Genomic DNA, 13,071 nt, shown 5'->3' with positions numbered 1-13,071 from the left:
GAGAAATGCTCTCATGGATGCCAATGGCCTTTTGTTCAAAAGTCACCTGCAAATAAAATATATTTTGTATCCCAAAGAGATTTCTTAGCCACTGTCTTTGAAACCTTACAATGTTCATTCAGATTCTCCTTCCATCTCTGCCACCCTTCATTCCTGCCCTTTTCATTCTACAGTCAATCTTGAAATGTTTTCGTTAGTCACTAGGGGCACCCCTTTGGGTCGTTCCTTCTTTCCTTCCTTCCTCCATCCATGTATCCATGCATGTATCTACCCTCTCATGGAACATTTACTGGACAACAACTGTGTTCCACGCCATGCTCTAAGCCTGTGGATAAAGATAAAATTAAACTGGCCTGAGTTTGAACCCTAGTCCCACCACCCTTTAACTGTGGGGACTTGAGCAAGTCCTGTAACTCTCTCAACCGAATTCAGAGTGTTCCGAATGTAGCACTCAGCACAGGCCAGCATATAGTAAGTGCTCATTATAAGCTTGCTGCTTTTATTACTGTTCTTACCGCTGAGAATGTGTACTTTCTCCCAAGGGTATACAAACAGCAGATAGAGGATTCCAGATCCTGAGGCCACCACAAGGTCTCACAAGATCAAGGGAAGCAGATGGAAAGGTCCTCCCATCAGAAAGGAGGGAAATGGATGAAAACCCAGGCAACAGATATGACTTCCAGGGTACTCAAGGCCCAGTAAGAACCTGATAAGGGGGAGAGGGGGAAATCTGAGAGGAGAGCAAAGCTCGGGATTATGGGCTGCGGTGCACACACAAAACAAATCCTTTGCAAACAGGCGAGGGGCTGAGAGGGGGAAGACCAAGGCTAAAATGTGGCTTGGATTAGAGAAGACGAAATGTGAGTTGAGGAGGCATTGAAATGCACTGTCCCCTCCCCCCTCTGTTTTGAAAGGCCAGATTTCTTTTCCCTTCTGACTGCTTTGCTCAAGGGGAAATGGAATTAACCACTGTGTAATGTTTTTGAGTATGACGCACGGGTTAGGTCATGTGCTTCGGTTACGTAATGCAACATGCCTGAGGTTCCCGAGCTCTCTCTCGGAATCTTTAGACATGTAGCTGGTTTTCCAATCCAGTTGTGCATTCGTTAAACAGAAATGCACATAGTGCCTTTATAAGCCAGAGGCTGTGCTAGGCAGTGGAGACGTTGCGATATCCCCAAATAGGCACACAATTCAATATAATAAAGAACTGTAGGTGTTTTAGTATATGTGTGCAGAGGGTACAGCGGGGACGGGTGGATTAGAGGTGGGGAAGAGTCAGGGAGGGTTTCGCAGAAGAAGAAAACCTTGAGCAGGACCCTGTAGAGGCAGAAGAAGTCTGCAAAATGGCTCAAGGGAATATAGGAAACACACCAACTAAAGAAAATGATGTTGGGGGAAAAGCTTAGGGTATCTGGGGTGGATTGCAGATAATGCCAATGCTATCAAAGGGCCTCTAGCTAGAGATTCACATTTTGGGAAACATTGTTGGATGATGGGGGACAGACTGAAGGGGTGAAGAGCGGAAATTGAGGCTCAGAGAGGCAGGCATTACAATACTAGGGAAAGAGTCAAGGCAAAAGGTGCAGGGAGATCTAAGCCAGGAAGAGGGAAGGTTGGCTATAAAAACATTAAGGAGGTAGGAAAAACTGAAATGGACGACCGAGTATGGTGGGTGATCTATCTAGAGTGGGTGACGCCAGACTAGAACACAAGGAATTTTGGAGAAACGATAATTCAGCTTTGGACATGTTGAGTTGGAAGAGCATGTTAATATGTCCAGTGAATCTAGGAGTCTGGACCCCAGAAGAGCCTGCAGATAAATGATGCTCATTGGCAGAGAGATGGTGATTATTTGATGGGAAAGGATGCAAAGTCAGGGGACAAGCTGACAGAGACCTGGCCTAAGACTCAGAGGACAGAGGACCTTACCCAGCTTGCCCACTGATTTGGACCAGTCTTTCCCCTACCTACTCTCAGCTTCTCATCTAAGGAAAGAATGACTTTGATGTATCCTTCTGACTCACCAACCTTGGTTTTGGGGACTACCTCAATCGTTAGTTCACAAAACAGTATAGTCTGGATTCATTTCTTGGGTTCTCTTCCCAAGAATTTTGCATCTCTTACAAGGCCATCTTGTACCTGACTGACCTGTTATCATATCATTTTCCATTTTTTAAAAAATCAGCCTTTGTAGCTGAAATATCTACGTCACATGTGTTCTTACGAACACATATGGTCATATTCTACCCAGCCAAATTTCATGTTGACAGAGCAACAGGAATTAAGATGGAATGGGACAGATACGGAAGTAATTTCTTGATGACCAAGGAGACAGGTCCACACTAGACCATGAGTTTCTTGAAGGCAAAAGACTAGACATACTCCCCATAATTACATCCATGGGTGCCAAGCTGTGACCTCCCACCTTCTAGACTCACTGTCTCTGTTTCCTCCAAATGAATTGGAACCTGAGACCTTTTCTGGTTCTCTAAAACTGAAAGAGTGTCACTTCTACTCTTCTAGGTCCCATGAACCCTGGGTCTGTAGCAAATAATATTGAAAAACAAATGCTATTTTTCTTGTTTAAGAAAAATCTAAGTGGACAAAGAAACTGCATTAGGTGTGTGGAAGAGAAAGAGAGAGAGGAAGCAGGGGGACAAGAAGGAATAAGAGGTACTTCATCAATGACAGCTGGGGACTCACAGAAGGAAAGCAGGCTAACAGACGGTCACGGAGCACAGAGTTTTAGTATTTCACTTCATGGAATAATCTGATTAACATGATAAGCAAGACTAACAGGTCAGTAGCCACCATGATGCCCAGGAACTTGCCTGAAATGGCTTTCACATAGGAAGAAATTATGAAATGTGAATAATTTAACCATGAGCCACGTAAGTGACCACTGGAAAGGTGACTCAGTGAGTTTTTGGGTATTTGTGGCAGTGATTATTAGCAAAATGACTGAGATGCCTTCCAGCTATTCGGAAGTACCAATATTACCTAAATAATGTCTTTAGTCAGTCTTTGACTAAAATTCTACCCATCAGTACTTTGCTTTTTGATATAAAGCTTTCTGGGGACACATCAAAGTGCACATATGACCATGGAAGAGCAACCTTCTAAGTTGTTGTCAGTCAATGAAACCTTAGCAAGAAGGAATACCAGGTCATTTTTTAAGACTGAGTATTGCCAGGGGCGAGGAAGCAGAAAGTGTGTGGGCACCAGGGCCTTAAGGGGGATAGGCACCACCTAGTGGAGGAAAATGCACCAAAACCAGGAAGAAAATTGGAATTATTGCCAAGTTTACAGTTTTGTCTTAGATCAGTCCTGATTAGGATTATAGAAGCCTACAAGATCTCTGCTAGGAGGGTCTCTATGGCAAAGATAAATTCATCCCTACTCCAACTGTACAGATGAGGAAAATTGGCCCCCCAGAGGGAAAGTGACTGGTCCAAAGTCACACAGTGAGCTCATGACTGGGCAGGTCTAGAACTGACACCTTCTAGCTCCTAGCCCATGGCTCTTCCTTCTCCATTACACCGTGGTCTTCTCTAGATAGCCTTGGGTCTGTCTACTCAAGACTTCCCCAATGCCACTTCTCATTACCGTCTCCCCTGACCACCCAACTAAATCTCACTCCTCCTGTAACCCCACTCCTACAATGTGCCCCAGGCTTCCTTCTCTGTTTTCCTTCACGAGCAGGTCAATGTGTGATATAGTCACTCACTCTTTTACACTCTGTGTCCACCTCCTTCCCCCATCCCTGAACACAAACTTCTTGAGAGCAGGGATATCTTCCTCATATGCTCAGTGCTCTGGATTCAGGGCCCCACATGGAACCTGGCATGTAACAAGAACTCAATAACGATTTGCTGATTGATGTCTGGGCAGGGGATGGACACATTCTTACTGTGTCCCTTGTTTTGATCTGTATTCCTTAGACTCTCTACAAGGAGGACACATGCTTTCATAATATGAAACAATAGAGTGTTTACAGTTTTGCCTTTCACTTAACTTTCTGTTTGATGTTAAGACTGAGAGTAACATATCTTTCCCGCTTGGTAAGAAAGGGAAAGGCAATCCCAGGCTCTGCCAAAGGAGATAAGCCTGTCCAACTCAGAGTTATTGAGAGAATTAGAACTAAAGTGTGGCAAGGTGGCAAGGGTTGGTCACACATAACACCAACATGAGTTAACGTTTACTGTGCTTACCCACGGTCTAGATTCCATTACTAAGCATTTTCCACATGGAGGCTCAGTTAATCTTCAAAACAACCCCATGAAGTAGGAGCCAGTGTTATCCGCATTTCACCGATGGGAAAAGTGAAGCTTGGCGATATTAAGTAACTTGCCCAAAGTTATGCATCTAGCAGGTGGGAGTCAGGAAATCAAACTCAGGCCACCTTACTCTGGCATCCTCTGATCAAACACTACAAAATACTGCCTTGGTAAATTCAGGCTCCTTTCCCCTATTTCGTGATAGTGTCAACTTCTCCTGAGATTTGATAGAGGTAGGTCATTCCCCCAGATCTCGAGGAGTTTCTAGAAGGTTCCCAGGGCAGTTGGAGATGGAGAGAAATGAGGAGCCAGAAAAGTGAGAAATAGGAATATGTGGAAATGTGTGTGTTTGTGTGTATGCGTGTGTGTTGTCGCAAGATGCTTTGGATTTGTCACAACGACTTGCAGAGCCTGGGGGATTCTTGGGCATGGTATCAAGATGCTAAATGCTTCCCAGTGTGTGAGATGGTTCCACACAACCAAGAATGTCCTCACTCAGAAGCTTCTTACCGCCCAGCAGGGCTCCAGCGGCCCCTCCTAGAGGTACCTGGGAAGCCCCCCCTTGAGCTCTCCCAGGATGGTCAGCCACCTGAGCTCACAAGAGTGCAGAGAGGAGGGCAGAGGGAGTTCCTCGTGTCCAAAGTCTGGACTGCACCTGGACTTCCATTTGACTTCTGTGTGACCTTGGGAGTGTCCCTGACCCTCCCCAAGCTGGCACCTCAGTACTGGGACACCTATCAGCTCACAGAACACGCAAGGATCTAAGACTTTCAACACCTCCTACAGCAGTCAAACTCTTAATTTATTTTTAACTTTTTATTATGGAAATCCTTAACCACACCTGGAGGGACACACGAAAAATGTGCTGAAGCCCATCGTTTCTATCACCTATTCTCAACAATTGTTATCAGTCTGCTTATCTCCTTTCGTCCAGCACACCCACCATACCTTTTTTTGAGGGGAGGGGGGTTGGGTCATTCTGGAGCATTTTAAACAAAACAGATATAACGTAGTTTAACCCTTAATACTTCAGGATGCATTTCTAACTGATTAGGGGCCTTAAGTATACATAATAACGTTACCGTTGTCACACATGAACAGAACTAACAATAATTCTTCCATGTCATTCCCCGTCCATTCAACTCTGTTCCATTCCTTCAAATGGAATCTTGTAGAAGTGCACAGTTTACACAGAATAATCTAAAGGGAAAGTGGGAGGGCAGGGGCAGAAACCTGCCCTTCAGCATCTCCGCAGGGGATCCCTAAGATTGTGGGGCACAGTTTGAAAGCTCCTGTTCTATCCCAGCCCTGCGTTGTGCACCCTGAGAAAACGGAGGCCCAATGAGCAGTTGTCAAGGTCACGCAGCAAGTAAGCAGTAGGATTCCGTGGACCTGTGAAGGCCCAACGTCAAAGGGCTCCTGTGAGATCACAGGTATGAAAAGATCTGCTAACTCGATCACTATTTATCATCTGCAGTGTGAATGAGGATAATGAAGGCGCCTTCCCAGGAATGACCTGGATTGCACAAATTCCTCATTTCTCTCATCTTCCAGCCCCTCCTCCTCCTGCAGACATGTGGACCAGGTTCTGATCTTGGCCAAGAGCTTCTGCCACCACTGTCTCACTGGGTCTTCTGTGACAACCCGTGACAGGGGGATGTTGAATGTAACCACACCGGAAATTCTGTCCCCTGAGCCCTGGTCCCACAGCTCAGGAGGCCAAACCGGTACTTGAACTCAGAGCTCCCGAGGCCCCATTTCAGGACTTCAAAGGAGCCAAGGGGCCAAGATCCACAGGTCAGTCCTCAGTTAAGTATTTCCAGTAAGTGCATCAAGGCATGAAGCAGAGCCTTTGTGCAGCAAGAAGAGACAGGATCAGTGAGAGAAGGGAAGGGGACCAGCTGAGTGAGGAGACAGGCACTTGCTGGATTCCTGAACCCTTGGCCTTAGGTCCACAAGGCACAAGCCAGCTGTCAATGGGGTCCTCCTACCCAGCACACTTAGGGATCCTCCCTCCTCTTCCTTGAGACAACTACAGCCAGTACTGGTTTCAGAGTAGTCTCAAAGGCGAGGCTCTGAAAAAAAAGGAACATACTCCTTCCTATGGAACTAGCCCAGCGCAAAGTGGAGAACGCCTTGGAAATGAGCTTCCCTTCCTTCTCAGCCAGGCTCCCCTCCCAACCACCTGGGGAGTTTCATTTAAAATCAAATGCACAGAACTCAGTATTACCTCCCTACAGGTGTGTTAGCACTTTAGAGGTGACCTCTGATGGAGAGAGTGTAGTTTCACACACAAGAATGTCAGGGCCATGGCACCCAGGGGATTGGGGAGGGGAACTGCAAATGAAGGAAGGGTCCTTTCTGGCGTTTGGCAACTCAGTCTCTAAATTCTCTAAGGTCTTAGCCACCAACCAGCTCAGTAATTGGAAAATGCTACTTCCACTTTGGGCCTCAGTTTCCCCTCCTGCAGAGCAAGGAGACATTGAACTGGATCAGTGATTCTCCCCACTGGTGGTCCTTCCAAGTTACCTGAGAAGGCTTTGAAATACACCAGCACCCAGGCCAACCCCACACCCCTGACATCAGCATCCCTGGGATATGGCCCGGGCATTGGGATGTTTGAAAGGTTAATAATTCCAAGTGTTGCCAGGGTTGTGAACTACTGGATGATATGGTCTCCCAGGCCCCTTTGAGAAGGCAGAGTTTGTGAATATAGTTTAATTCTTAGCCCCTGTATAACCCTGGCCCTCAGTTTCCCTGCTGCACAATGAGCTGCCTGTCCCGGTCCATGCTAGGCTGACAGCGTACGACCCGCATTCCCAAGCTGCACACCTCTAAGCCTCAAGTTTGCTCTCCTCCCTGCAGAGGAGCAAGGGTGATGCAGACTCTGTCACCCCAGCCGGCCACGTGAATGGCTGCTTGGGGAAAGGGGAAGTTGAGGGCGTCCGGGGAAGGAGCGAAAGGCATGTGACAGTAGATCTGTGACCTGGACCTCACTATGACCACTGTCTGCCTTTTGTTCCCCAGGGTGCACACTCTCTTCAGTGCTAACTGGTTTTCTTATTCATTGGTCCAGTGGTTCTAGACTTCCTCTGGCTCTTACCACCAAGGGGTCATCCAAGTAGGTCAAAGAAGAGGAAATGAAAGTGCAAGGAAGGGATTTTGAGGGGGGGGTTGTCTAACTGTCCCCTGAGATACAGGGTCTACTCTAGATAAGCTCCCCTGTAACTCCAGAGGGGACACCCTAACAGTGCAAACAGGCCCAGCTTCCAGAAGGCCAAGTTAGCAAACTGGAAAAGGGAATGTGGTTACTTACTGGATCCCGTCACCGTTGACCGAGTCCCTAATAGGAGCTGATACTGTGCCAGGTACTTTCTGCATGTTTACTTCACTACAGTGTCCCGGGATCACTATTCCCATTTTACAGATGAGGAAACGAAAGGATAGCGAGCTGAAAAAAATGACCGAATTCAAATCACACGGCGGGGAACCGGCAACAGATAGTCCAAGGCCAGTCTGCCTAATCTGGCGCGAAAGGAGAAACAGACTTGCTAGGTCAAAGCCAGGGTTCCCCATGAGACTTAGACTCATTTTCTATCCTCTTAAATCTGTAGGGGCATGGTCAGCACCCAGAAACGCAGAAAGGAATGGGGACATTCTGCAGCAGGGCTAAAGAAGGGAAGGTGAGTTGTTTCTTCTCTCGCCAGAAACACTGCTGAAGAGGGAACGGATGATTAAAACTCAAGTTCACATTTGGGCTCTGCCTCCCTGACAGCCTGTGGGTCTGTGCACTAAGTCACCTCTGCTGTGTGTGGCCCCTCGGAGGCATCCAGGAAGAGCTGCTTTCCTTCCTGCCTTTCGGTGTCCTCAGTCCATAAGGGTAAGACTGAGCTCTGGGAAATCACGTCCAATAGTAAGAGGGAAGTTTATGGAGAACTTACGATCCACCAAAGTCCAGTGCTGAGCTCTCTCCCTGCGTGAGCTCATTTAATGAGCAGGTACTTGTGCTATCCTCACCTTGTAGATGAAGCTCAAGCCCAGGGGAGTCAACTAGCTTGTCTCAGGTCACCCAGCCAGTTTGGGGCAGAGGTGGATTCTCATGTAGGTAACCTGACGGCTGAAACTGGCTTCTAGCCCTTGGAATATTCTAGACCCTGCATGTAACTACGACAGTCTGGGGGAGAGCCGTATTAATAGAGGGACTCCCTGAAACCCAGCCGTCCCTGTTCCAGCACTTCTGAAGTGGGGAAACTTCAGGCACTCTTTTTGGGGGGGTTGGGGGGGTCATAGGAAGTGGGAGCTATAGGAGGGAGGAAATAAAAAGATTCCTCTAACTAGCCAGCAAACTCAACAGCCCAGCATTTGGAACAAAAGAAAAAAAGTGTCGCGAGCAGAGGTGCTGGACAGGATTCAGGTAAATCCCTTTCGCCTTCAGAGCAGGAATTCTGGATCAGGAAGGGATGGGGTGGGAGGAGGGCACCACTTGTGGGGTCCACATTTCACTTATCTAACACGTCAGGAGAAACTTTAACAAGATTAACGGCTGCTCCGGGCCTCTGCTCGATGGAGCAAATTGAGTCTATTGTTTTCTTTTTCTTCTCCTTTCTCTTTCTTTGGACTGGAGGGTTTTGGGGGGGGGGGCTTTGGGGATAAGGGGCAGGGGTCTGGATCCTGCCTGCTATGGGACAAAAGCAAAGGAGTGTGGAAGAAAGCCCCCCATCCTGGACTTGAAAGGGAGCCCAAACGGCTGTGCGTGAAGGCAAGGCTGGGCCTGGGTGGTGGGTCGGGGAAGGAGAAGAGGTGATGCTGTTTACTAGACATGTTTTCTCCGCCGTGGGGGGCGGGAAGGCCCTGGAAGGCCATGCGCCTAAGATTAAAGCCCATTTCCTGCCATCCAGGAGCTGTGTCAGCCAGCAGCACCCCTCCCTCCCATCCCTGTCTCCCTACCTGACTACAGAGAGAACTGGGGTGCGCGCGCGTGTGTGTGTAACCCCTGAGGACCACTTTCCCTGTAGTCTTAAAGGATTCTTCAATTCTCAAGACCCTCCATCATTGGGGGGCCCACGGGAGAAGCCTGGACACAAGCACTTTCTAACTTTGACTTTGTTTTTGCCTGCATCAGCTTTTCCCTTTTTATTTCTTAATATATATATGTGTATATATATATATATATATATACATATATATATTTTGTTCTTCCCTTTTGGAAAAATAAAAAGCATGTTTTCTGGGCTTCAGAAGCACGCTGCTCCTTCCCTCCTTCCCCCTGCCTCTCCGGAGCACGCCTGTCTGAACTGGTGTCAGTGAAGTTTGAACCGGCGCAGAAATAGCATCCCGGGCGGATCTGGGAGCACAGCCCGCCTACCAGGAGCGGCAAGGCCTGCCTCTGCCAGACGACAGACCCGGTTAACAGCACCGTAAAATTAGACCTTTACGAAACCCAATTGAATCCCGCAGCAAAGAGTGATGTAAGGCGGCCTGGCCTGAAAGCAACGCAGCAACCCTCTGCCTGAAATAGCAGCGCGCTCCCCGCTGAGAGATGCCTGCTCTCTCAAGATAGGGGACCAGGGATTCCTACTAAAGTGATGGCGACGCCCAGCCAAAGGTGGCTGGCAGAGGTCAGGCGACAAACTGGGCGCCGGAGGTCGTGGCTGGGCACCGGGCGTCCGGGCTGCCCACCTAGGCCCTGCCTCTCCCCGCCTGAACTTACACGGACGAAGGAAGGAGCCGAAAAAAAGTGCTTCTGCAAAGAACCTCTGTTTGTTTGCTTTTTAATTCAAGGAGAAGCAGGTTCTTTTTAGTCCAACAGTCTGTACCGTGTGGAGGATACGCAGAATGAGTCTTTTCTGGCTCAGGGCCAGGTGTTTACACACCGCCAACTCTGGCTCAGACTCAAGGAGGGGAGGGAAAAAAAATCCACCAGAATCCTCGGGAGAAAAGCTCCTGGCTTTCTGGTACTATACGAGAGCAGTGCCTTTCCATTCTTTCTCTCTTTCTCTCTTTCTCTCTTTCTTTCTTTCTTCTTCTTTTTTTTTTTTTTTTTGCATTTTGAGAGGAATGTTATTTCCACACATAAAATGGGCCAGGCATTTTATACAAGCAATAATAACTTAACGTCCCCCATCCAATTAAAGTATTTTACTGCACAATCTTTGTATGAGAGAGTGAATGAGTGCTCAAGAGAACGTGTGCGAAGAGAGGCTCCTTGTCTGAATTATAGACATTTATAAAGCCAGGCTCCTGTGGAATCCCAGGTGTTATATATATATTATTAAAAAAAAAACAAACGTATTTACTATCTTTCCATTGATGATACCTATACAACCCTGGGCCCTCCCCTCTGGAGGAAAAGCATTCCAAATCACTAGCATGACAGGTAAAGCTCAGGAAAAATCAGATCTACTCATTTTTTCCCCATCCTCTCCAAGCATCAGGCTCTATGCTTTTCCGATGTTCCGAAAGAGAAGTAAACATATCATATAGCCCTGAGTTATCACCACCATCGTTATTATTATAAATAACACTTTCCCTCCATTCTACAGTATACCCCACTTCAGGTGCCTAGGACCTGGGAGCTAACAGTGAATGAGCTCAGTTTCCCTCTCCTTCTTGGGGGGCGGGGGTCAGAGAGAAAAAAATAGCATGTGATGACGTCAGGTGTGGGGGAAAGTGACTTTCTTGCTCTCGGTTTGGGATCGGGAGACTGGGAGATTTGGGGCTAGATTCTTGGTATAGCAGCAGAGTTTGGGTCCCCCGAAATGGGGTTCACGGAAGGAGAAGAGCGTCAGCACAACGTCTGAGAAAGTCCACAGCAAGACAGAATGAGGCAGAACTGCCGGAAGAACTCACAGCTTTCCCTTCGAAGAAAGTGTGTGTGTGTGTGTAAGGGGGTGGGATCGCGAACCGCCTCCACATGTTTCCTGGCTGCAGCAAAGGGGGAACCCCTACTCTCATTTTAAGACGTCCTAGGACATGGCAAAATTGTTTGTGCAGGAAGGGAATCTCCCAGTCTCAGTCCGAAGAGGCAAACTTTCCTTCTCTCCACCAGCGCCACCCCTCCTTGCCCCCCTCCCCCAGTTGAATTAAAGGCATTGCCACAGATTCATTTAAAGGGGGAAAAATGGATATTGGAGCATTTCTAAGGTTTGCAACCCTTGCAAAGTGTCCGGTTTCACTATGGGCTTTGCTGTGGAACAGGGAAGGGGAGGGTGAAGAGGGAGAACTCAAATTCATTACGGGCTCGTAAAAGTCCCAAATGAGGAAAGCGCCCCGTTTCGCGGCCGTGCCTGGAGAAGACCGGCTGGGTGTGCGTTAGGAAGGTCTTGCCCCAGCCGGGAGTGATAGGCATCGGGCTTTAAAAGCCAGGGGACGGGATGCCGGGGTGTGTGTGTGCATGTGTGTTTGAGGCAGGGGAGAAGGGGGTGCATCCCACAGGCAGGCATCAAGCAGAAAGCAACTTTGGGGCACTTGGAGGACTTCTAAGTCCTTCTGATCACAACAACCCCGTTCTTGCAGGCTTTCAGGGTAAAGGGCCCAAATGAAGGGGGGGGGGCTCACCTCCATTTAAAAAGTCAAAGAAATCAATAATCCCCTGGCCTCTTTTCGCATGCATCCCTATTGGATCACCCTCCCCTCCATCCCAAACAGAGATGGTCCCTCCGACCATCTAGAACACAATATACGAGGTACAGGCGCAAGGCTTCCCAGGGACCAGCCCTCACTGCGTGCCCCAGCCCGGTCTCGGGCCGCCAGGAGCACTCCCTGAGTTCCTCCCCAGGGGCTAGGCAAAAAGCTTTCCCAGTGCGCCCATTCCGCAGATGGGGCAAAGTGAGGCTCGCAGCTCTCCCGGGTGCCTCGGTGCCTCCGGCCAGGGAGTCTCCCGCCCAGACACACCCGCAAGCCCCCAACCGGCCCGCCTCCCGAGCCCGGGCACCCGCCGGGGCGCCCTCGCCTACCTGTGATCACCGCCGGAGACCTCTGGCCCCCCTCCGCTCGCAGCCACACTTGCAGCGTGAACGCGTCCCGGGGCAGCTCGAGGTCGGCCCGGAGGCGCAGCTGCTCGCCTCGCCCGCTGAAATAGAGCGCCCGGCTCGGCGGGCTCGGCTCCTCGGCGGCGCCCCTCGCCTCCCGCTGCTGCCGCCGCCGGGGGACGCGCACGGCTTCCCAGGCACCGCCCGGCGGCGGCGGCGGCGGCGGCGGCGGAGGCAGGCGCGGCGGCCGCGGGCCGCCCGGGTGGCGCAGGTGGCCGGGCCGGCGGCGGGGCGCGGGGGGCGGCCGGCCCGCGGGTCTCTCCGGGCCCGGCGGGGGCGCTCGGCCAGCCCGCAGCCCAGCGCGGCGCTCAGCAGCCCCAGGCGCAGCACCCAACTCCAGAGCCGCATGTCCGACGGTCCCCCCCGCCCCCCCTTCGCCCCTGCACCGCCGCCCGGAGCTGCCAGCTTTGGGAGCCTCGGCGCCTCGACTTTCTTCGCTTCTTCACCCTTCTTGGGCGAGCCCCCCCTTCCACTTGCTTTTTTCTTTTCTTTCTCGCTTCCCTCCTCAAGGTGTGTGCTCCACTCCCCCCACCTTTGAAAAATACAGCCCAACTCCTCCTGGTTGGCAATTAATTTCTCTCCCCGCTCCTTTATCTGCCTTATTTTTTTCCCCTCTAACAGCTGGTTGCCTCCCTCCTTGTTTTATTTCATTTTATTTTATATGATTTCTCGCTCTTCAAAAAAATAATAAAAAAAAAAGCTTCTCTAAGACACTGATCCGCTGAATTCCCTCCCCCCAAAAGATGCTCTAATTTATTTAT

General features: G+C 49.7%; 1 protein-coding gene across 1 annotated transcript in view; it reads right to left on the bottom strand.

The window, feature by feature from the left end:
- Positions 1 to 12,658, bottom strand: part of LOC111146361 (pappalysin 1) — a 236,448-nt gene extending 223,790 nt beyond the window's left edge. Inside the window, 2 exon segments of the mRNA XM_022501889.1 lie at positions 12,236 to 12,485; positions 12,488 to 12,658. Of these exon segments, the coding sequence (XP_022357597.1) occupies positions 12,236 to 12,485; positions 12,488 to 12,658 (421 nt within the window).
- Positions 12,659 to 13,071: the final 413 nt, after the last annotated feature.

Source organism: Enhydra lutris, unplaced genomic scaffold (assembly GCF_002288905.1).
Source record: "Enhydra lutris kenyoni isolate GAN:26980312 unplaced genomic scaffold, ASM228890v2 scaffoldscaffold13, whole genome shotgun sequence".
Lineage (NCBI taxonomy): Eukaryota > Metazoa > Chordata > Mammalia > Carnivora > Mustelidae > Enhydra > Enhydra lutris.
This window is presented reverse-complemented; position numbering and strand designations above follow the sequence as displayed.